The sequence below is a fragment of the Neolamprologus multifasciatus genome, chromosome 23, assembly GCF_963576455.1.
Source record: "Neolamprologus multifasciatus chromosome 23, fNeoMul1.2, whole genome shotgun sequence".
Lineage (NCBI taxonomy): Eukaryota > Metazoa > Chordata > Actinopteri > Cichliformes > Cichlidae > Neolamprologus > Neolamprologus multifasciatus.
The window spans coordinates 4815515-4824025 of NC_140460.1; the positions used below are offsets into that span (position 1 = coordinate 4815515).

The 8511-nt window shown below is 36.9% G+C and overlaps 1 protein-coding gene across 3 annotated transcripts in view; it reads right to left on the reverse strand.

Moving 5' to 3' along the window:
- The window catches only part of agbl4 (AGBL carboxypeptidase 4), a 370527-nt gene extending 363733 nt beyond the window's left edge, over positions 1 to 6794 (reverse strand). For 2 of the 3 annotated variants that reach the window (XM_085151358.1, XM_085151353.1), the window contains exons 1-2: positions 6663 to 6794; positions 5285 to 5407 (exon numbers count right to left, since the gene is read on the reverse strand). In XM_085151358.1, the coding sequence (XP_085007484.1) occupies positions 5285 to 5407; positions 6663 to 6708 (169 nt within the window). In that variant the 5' untranslated portion in view covers positions 6709 to 6794. The remainder of the gene's footprint in view (positions 1 to 5284; positions 5408 to 6662) is intronic. The other variant, XM_085151357.1, reaches the window with a different exon arrangement.
- Positions 6795 to 8511: the final 1717 nt, after the last annotated feature.

The following is an 8511-nucleotide window of genomic DNA, read 5'->3' on the forward strand; positions in this document are numbered from 1 at the left end:
AGACGAGATAAGAATGTCATTTGGATTTCACTCTAAAAACAATTAGACTTCTTTTATCACTTTCACGAATCTCTGCCATTTGACACAATACACAACAATAGGCCAGAGCTTAAATGTTTACAGATTAGCAAAATCTTCTATTTCCTACTGTACTACATAAAAAAAAAAGGATCTCAGTAAGTAAAACTCTAAGTTTACATGGGTGTTAATAACACTGGGCAAATTATACAATCCAAAAAGTTCAACAAAACCAGTGAGAATGAAAATAGCCACAGTGTTCAAGTTGTACTGTACCAAATACTGAGAGAACTGTCATGCTCATTTTTTAGGCATAGTACAGTAAAAGGCATTTAATGGTTTATAATGACTCTGTGTCAAAGGGCCTGTTGACTGAGACACACTGTATGTAAATCTGTAGGCCATCACTGACTTGATCAGCACAGCACAGACAACAAAGTGAATTAAGCCTCATCTAAATGTAAATTAGGTTTTATACCTTTGGCAAACAGCTTACATAACCAGTGTCTGTTTTAATAAACCAATTAGATTTTATTCTATGCTATACGAAGACGAGAAAATAAAAGCTGTGCTTTATGGAAATGTACATGGGATGCAGATAGCATCAGGAGTCGGGCAAATATCCTTCCTATAGGTATGCATCATTTTCACATGAAAACATGTGCTTGAAATACTGACTATTCAATCTAGTCTGAGGGAAGTAAAACAGACACAGACTGTCATAAAAGGCCCATTCAATTGCCTTGAGAAATGAACATGTGTGGCAGGAGCTTACATATTTGTCTCCAATTTCCTCTCCCTCACTCGTATCACAAATATCAGACTGAATATATGAAACCAGAAGCTCATTTTACATTCTTCACTTATGCAACCTGTCTTATAAAGTTTGAGCAGAGGTACAACATTTACTGTAAACACAATATGGCAGGTATTCTCAGGTTAGATGAACCTACACTTTTGCTGCTGTTCAACATCTTTAATACAATTAAAGAACGAGGGAACAAATTTTGCTCTTTCACAATTTAACTGCATGTACTTTCTCTACCACAACATTTACGTTTTTATCCAAGGATTGTTTTTTTTAAGTTAATCTGTGCAGTCTTATGTTTAGAAATAAGAACTTCTCCTAATGCAAGTTTCCACTTAATAAAAATACATTAAAAACAAAGTAACTTAGGGTAACTCTGGGTAAGTAGTGTTAGTATTATTTATCTGATTAAGAGAGGGGCAAAGAGAACTCTTCCTCTGATATATTTATAGAAATTTACATTTGTATTTCTTACCTCATGTTTAATTTTGTCCTCAGGAAACTCAGAACAAGTTAAACAAACAAAAATAAATTAAGAAAATGCCAAAATTTCTGCTTTTTATTTTGTTAAATTTTAATTAAGAATTTAGAATTAAGAAGTAATATTATCTTTAGTAAAGAGAGTGGTACTTTGTTTGCAGCACATTTATTTTTACTATGGTAAATGATCACAACAAACATATGAACAGCAAGAAGTGCTATTGTAGACAAATAGATTTGAAATGGAGTATAACTTGTAGAAAAGTAAGCACATGTAAAGAATTCTGTAAAAAACAAAATTACAAACTATGAAGTGGAACTTTAAAGCAACGCTGTTAAAACCAGTAGTTTAAATGAAACAGCAACAGGGCATTAATTTGAGAATATCTGGCAAATATCAATTTATTCCATATTCTAACTTTAGTAATGCATTTACTGGAAAGAGATTAATATCAATTCCATAAATCATTCAGGAGATAAATCCGGAGCCACAGACATGTATATGTTAGCTGATCCCTGTGAGGGAGCTCAGCACCCATTAATCAATGTCTGAGCTCCTCTGGCCATGTCATCTGGGGGGAAAAAAAGGCAAATTTATAAAAAGGGCAATTACCACACTGATATTGCAGAAAAATCCTCCTAATATAACCCTCTGCTACTACACATTTGTACTTTCCTTCACATATGAGTCTGATAAGGTTTATCTATCCCACTATATGTCTATAAAAGATTGTCTTTCCTCTTGTAAATAAGCCTAACCCAACTTAATTGTTAGTAATCCACTGACCTCCAGGTTGTTGAAAAAGTGCATCAGAGAATCAACGCTGGAGAACAACACTGACACTGACACCAAAATCAGACAACACAAAGTAAACAGGGAGAAGTTAAAGCTCATCTGAGTCTGCAGAAACCAAAATGGGCTTATCTGTGGAAATATGAAATCTGAGCACCATCTGAACCTAATCTCCACACAGCGATTCAGTCCCAAAGAGAGCCTGCTGGTTCCCTGATTTATTCTGCCTACTTGGTGCTTGAGTGTTTGCCTGCTTGTGGGTCTAACCAGCCGACCTTGTCGGTGCTGAAAACATGCAGTTCTTCATTTTCGTTTTAATGCCACTCCACTAGCAGAAAGCAAGGCCATTAACAAAGGACTCTGGAGCATATTTAACTTCATCTTACTTTATGCATACAGCAGCCTCAATTCAATTATATAATTGATTTTTTTTTTTCAATCAAACTATGAAAATTAATTGTGGAAAATAATCAACACTACAAGTGGCTATCTTTCTTCTGACCTGCACAAAATACCTAGCTGGATTTCCTCCACAACAAATGCGACACTGCTGAGGGGAAGCAAACAGGCTGCTATCACAGTACCACCACAATACCACATAGCTGTACCATGTGTGAGTCAATGTCAGAAAAAACTACATGGCGTGCTCCTAAGTCCAGCTTCAGACTTCAGATACATCGCTGTTGACACAAGAAGAAAATGAAAATGATTTGAACCAATGAACCAATATCGGTTAAGCAACTAAAGGTAAACAGAGTTAAATTTAACATTTGTCTATTATGTTTTTATGATTTGTTGGGTTTTTGTTATACCAACTTTTTTACCTTCTTTTTATATTTGCAACTCACAGTAAATGATAACAGCAGGTACATTAGCATACGTTAGCTAACTAAGCAGTTGTAACTTGCGTCTAAAAAACAAGAATCTTAAAAAACGCCCAATTTAATGGCGTTTTGGCCCAACATGAGTCAATTAAGACCCAAAATAATCAACAATATTCCTGCGGTAATCATAGCAGAGAGTTCGTTAACTATCTCAGCTACAAAGAAAATAATATACTGATAAAAGCTTCCTGCAGCTCCTTGGTGGTTTGTTACTTTCCATTTCATGCTAGGGAAAAGATCATTGTTGTTCCACACTTTTCACAGCAGAGCTCGAATAGGTTGTCAAATCCCTATTAAATACAACTTAACCTAATTAATTTGTTTAGTTTTGTGATGTGTTGGAATGTAAATCTTTTAAGAGAGATCTTTAAGTTGAAATGCCTTTATAAGTATGTCTGTCCAGGTATCGGTTTGCCCTCTTGTGGATGTAACGCAATATATAAATGGTTCGGTCCTGTGTGGGCAGAGGTTTGAACGAATAATCAAATTTGAACCAGAGCCAATGAGGTGTTCTGCAAAATGTGCATTGTAAAACATTTGTATTTTATCGTGTATATAGAGAATGAGTAAATGTTTGAACAACAGCACTATATTTTTTACTAGCCTACATACTACGTGCATATATATCCACATTTAAGCATTTGCTATACACGTTATCTAGAATGTAACAGCACAACGGCCTCTATTTTAAAATTCCTGGGCTAACTTCTATTTTTGCCTAGTAAATATTTTTAAAATCTTTTATATAAAAGTGTAAGAATTAGGACTTGTCCCTATTAATGGTGCGGATGGTGTCCAGAGATCTGTTTTTACATTCTGTGCTCTCTGGTCATGCCTCTGTCAGCAATGACCAGATTGTTCAAATATGTGGGTTCAGTTTAGAAAATGAAATAAAAAATGTAGCTAAATGCAATATAATGTGCATACATAGTAGTTGTGTATAAAAAGCGAAACACCAGCAACTTCTGGAAAAAAAAATTAAAAGTGGAGCATCTTTTGTGTCTAAAGCTCTGTGGTGTGTTTGACTGCTTAAACAAAGAGACTGCTGTGCTGAATATGCTGCTTTAATGCAGCCTCGGTAAAAACTAAAAATGTGACTGTCTCCCATAAAATTAAGGTAACACTTACTACTGTTAACAACATGAGTCTGTAGTTATTATTGCATCTTTGAACTTCTTTAAGTCTTCCAAATTAGTGCTAGGGCAAGCAGAAATCACAGCTTCATCAGGAGATTGCAGTCAAACACGCAAATCAAATTGATTCTCAACTGCTAGATAAGGAAAAACAAGGCAGGGGGAAAAAACAGAGTGCAACAGGGTTGTTGCCCAGTTTACTGTGAAAAGATTTCAGGGATCAATAGTACCAGCATCTCATCCACTTTCACAACAACAACAACAAAAAATTTCTGAACTGTGAGGACCCTGCGTATGGATAAAAAGTTTTAGAAAACAATTTCAGACAAACGAAATGGAAGATAACAGACAGGATGATGTAGAGATCGCAGGTTTAGTTTGTGCTCTCGCTGACACACACATGGAGACACTAAGGGAGCAAAGCCACATTGCAGACAATCTAGGTGATGTAACAAACACAAACTTTTTTTGTTAAAACTTGCAAGCTCAATTAAAAAGGTAGCAAATACTGTGTTCTGACCACAACCACGCTCCAGCCCAGGAACATAAATAACAGATGTCATAGGTTGTCACTTTGTCTATCGAGTTGTTTTTTATTATTATTATTGTTTAAAAAATTTAGATTCAGCCATGAAAATACAAAGCCAGGGCAAATATACAAGATGCTAGCTAACAATGGACACAGGCATGTCAGATTTAAAATTGTTTTAAACTACAAATATTAAGATCACATAACAAAAGAATTGTACAAATGTTCAAACAGCATCTAGCTAAAGTTGACCCACTGATTGCTTTTGGGTAACTACAGTCAGTGTCCTAGGGCAGCAGTGACAACCAATAATATTTGGCTTCAACACAGGTCTTATGACAGTACGATATTATCTAACAATAGATTTTTTTTAAATGTCAGCATATATACCCACCCTTCACTGGGAACCTGGGTTGCATGGAGAAGAAGGGATTGTTGTGATTTGGTCACTGTGCTTGCAGGGTGTGGGTAGCTGTCAGTACAGCATCTGATCTAACAATTATCAATTATCTGACTTTTCTGCTAAACAAATCTGCTTAAAAAAGTGTCAGCCAGCATGAGAAAGTCTTGCTTTTCCATCCAAGTGTGCATCCTGTAATTATGTCTAAACGTTAAATATTGTGTTTTGCAGTTACTCACCACTTTCAAAGCATGCATCAAAAACCAGATGTCCTTTTCGTGGAGTTCCTGAGTATCCCGGTGGACTCACCATCAGCTTGTTTACGTTGCCCACCAAGGCATCCTCTCCCCCAGCTTCACGGCCTAAAGAACAAGTGAAAAATGTAGAGTTTAACTTTACTCAAAGGAGTCTCTGACCACTGTGTGTAAACCCTTAGTTCCCAGCTGTATATGAAAATGTCATATAATATAATACAGTTGTTGTTATTAAAGTAAGGACAGGTATTTACTCCAATAGAAAAAAGAAATGGTTCCTTTTCTTATGTTGTTGTCATGTTGACTTTTGTTGGAATGAAAAAGGAGACACACACACCAAGTCTATAAAAAATACAAGATATAAGGATAGGGATAACTAATTCACATAATGTTGTTGTTAAATGTGAAGCGGCACAACATCAACAGTATAAGAAGTGTTGATTTTATATATTTTATTGGTATTAGTAATTAGCACTAAGTGGTAATTAGGCTGTTCATTTCAACAGACAATTTCAACACATGGTTACTTTTCCTTGAACAAGGGAAGTACAACTGAACTTTTAATAAGTTAATACCGTAACTCATTTCCATTTCTTACGCCGTTGCTCGTTAATAAAATAGTAGTATATTTAGTTTAGATCTTTAAAATTAAAACACTCAATAAAGCTGCGTTTTGTACAAATATGCAAACAACAATAATCAGGAAGGTGGCAAAGAGTTTTTTTTCACAACTGTGGAGTCCAAAGGTGGTAATTAATAAAAAACAAAAAAAACAAAACGTAAGTGAACTATGATAAACATGATAAAACCCCTGCCACAACAAATATTATTATTGGTTTAAATGTGCGTTTTGTTAGTTTAATCCCCTTACCCATTACAGTGGCGTGTGCCATTTGTTAAGAACTGCTCATTTACAGTAGCTTTCATTTAGAAGGATAACAGACACTGGTTTTAATCACCAAGAGAAAACTTCAGATACAACGGAAAGCTAATTAGCTCCACACCAGCTCACTGCAGTCTGAGTAACAAAGCTAGCTAACACAATTTAACAAACAGTCTGCTCGGCTATGCAGCGGTTAACTTTGTCATGTCAGCAATTATCTAAGCGCACATGCAGCTCATAATATGGTTGAATAAAGTCAACAGCAGCACAGCTAGCTCACGCTTGCTGGTGACAGGACTGTGTTTACATTTTTGCACCTGCTAGCTAGGAGGTTAACACGCTTAACGTTAGCGTCCATAAAAAGAGACGTAGCGAGCCAGTCACGCGCGCATATTATTGTGAGATAACGGGCTATCACGCGCTTCCCTCTGCTTGTATAGCAATGAACGGGTTGCCGTGTTAAAGCTCATATTTACACACCAGCGTCGACATCGCTAACAGTGTTCTCCTCCATCTTCCTCTCCATCTGCTACAAAGCAGCCGACGCTCTCTGTGAGTTACCACGGCAACGGAGCAAAAGGAAGCGGGAGAGGCGCTGCAAGCTTCATCAGGGAGCCGCTGCACAGAAGACACGCAAGAAATCGGTTCTCCCGGGCAATGAGTAAGTAATAAACCCGGTGTTTGATTATGTTTGTTTGGTGGTTACAAAAATCATTAAATATTGAAAGTAAGCTGTGATTTATCAAAGCATGGTTGGTTCAGGACAAACAAAAAACTGCAACTCTGAAAAGGTCACTCACAGAATTTCAAGTTAGTAAGAAAGGAAGTGAAGTTTGTGACTTTTGTTCTTGAGAAGGACTGTATACGCAAAGTGTTTTACAATATAAACTAAAATACATGAATAAAACCAAACATGCACAGGTGGGTCCAAAGCTTCTTTTTAAAGTTATCAGCAGGGTCGACCGATCTTATATCCACTGGAACTTGGAAGCCACACCATGAAAAGCACAATCTCCAGCACCTGGATCTAGGTATAGCCAACAAGTATTAATCAGCTGACCTACTATATGAAGTTTGGATGAAGTAGTTCACTAATCTAGGGAGGCATCTGACCATGAGGAGCTCTGAAAGTGGTCACTAATATCTTAAACTGAACTCTAAAGTTTAAGAGGAGCCAGAGGAGTGTAAATAAGACACAACTGGTGTCACCCAGAAGGTCGAAGTCCCTGGAAAACTTCGGGAGTAAGCCTTCCTTCTTATTACACATGCATTTCAAATGTATACTGAATTAACATCAAGGCTAAGAGTAATTAAATAAAATGGTGGAAAACCTTTATGGTTCAAGATTTGATATCTTGTAATTCTTCTTCTAACACACAGACACACACACCCACAAATATATATTCAAAAGAATAACTAAATAAATATATACTATGTTGGATTCACGGCACTGGATAAGTTTGTCCTGCTTTTCAGGATGATGTACAGGCTATGACTGTAGTGAGTATTCTTTCTAAAGTGTCCGTTAAGCTGTACTTATTGTTTCCACTGATGCTTGCTAGCTGGATGCCAATAGATGGTTCGAATTTGGCAGTTTTTATCACCCACTGCAAAGCCCTGTGGTGTTGCCCCATGCACAAGCCATACAAGTACACCAACAATGTACACTGGCGACATTTACATTCTACAGAAATCAGTAAACTAGACAAGACTCCCATTGCAAATTAAATAGTAATCTGTATACTGCACCCTCCTCAGTTTTATTGCAGTCATACCTGAAATAAACCGCATTTTGAAGGTATTTTCAGAGAAAAAGCCAATCAATGCAAGCAGCAGCCAGAGATTCTGAATTATCCTGCAGATTGATTAAAGCTGGAGATTTTCTAGACAATTGGAGCAGAGATGTCATCAAGGCCAATCAAGCCTGGCCCTATTCCTTTCCCATTACAAAGGCTGCACCTGATTAAGTACATCAAATGAGCAGCGGCACAACTCCTGGAGCAAGAGCATACAGGCTGCTGCAAATTTTCAGGTTATAAGCTGTGTGTAACAGGACTAAATGAATAAGACAAGAGAGAGGGCAATGGGTTTTTTTTTTCCCCGTGTGCATGTGTGATCTGTATTTGATGTCGAGCATCAACAGGCCACTGAGTAGATAGGTCGGACTGATTATTTCTCAGATGACAGGAAGAGAATACCGGGCTCCTGTGTAATATTTTGTTAAAATTGAAAATTGAATAGCTGTCCGCCATGCCGTGTCATTCCTTTAACACTATGCCAATTAAAGAGCTGTATGCTGGTACGATCATTCATTTTCAAGAGAGAGATT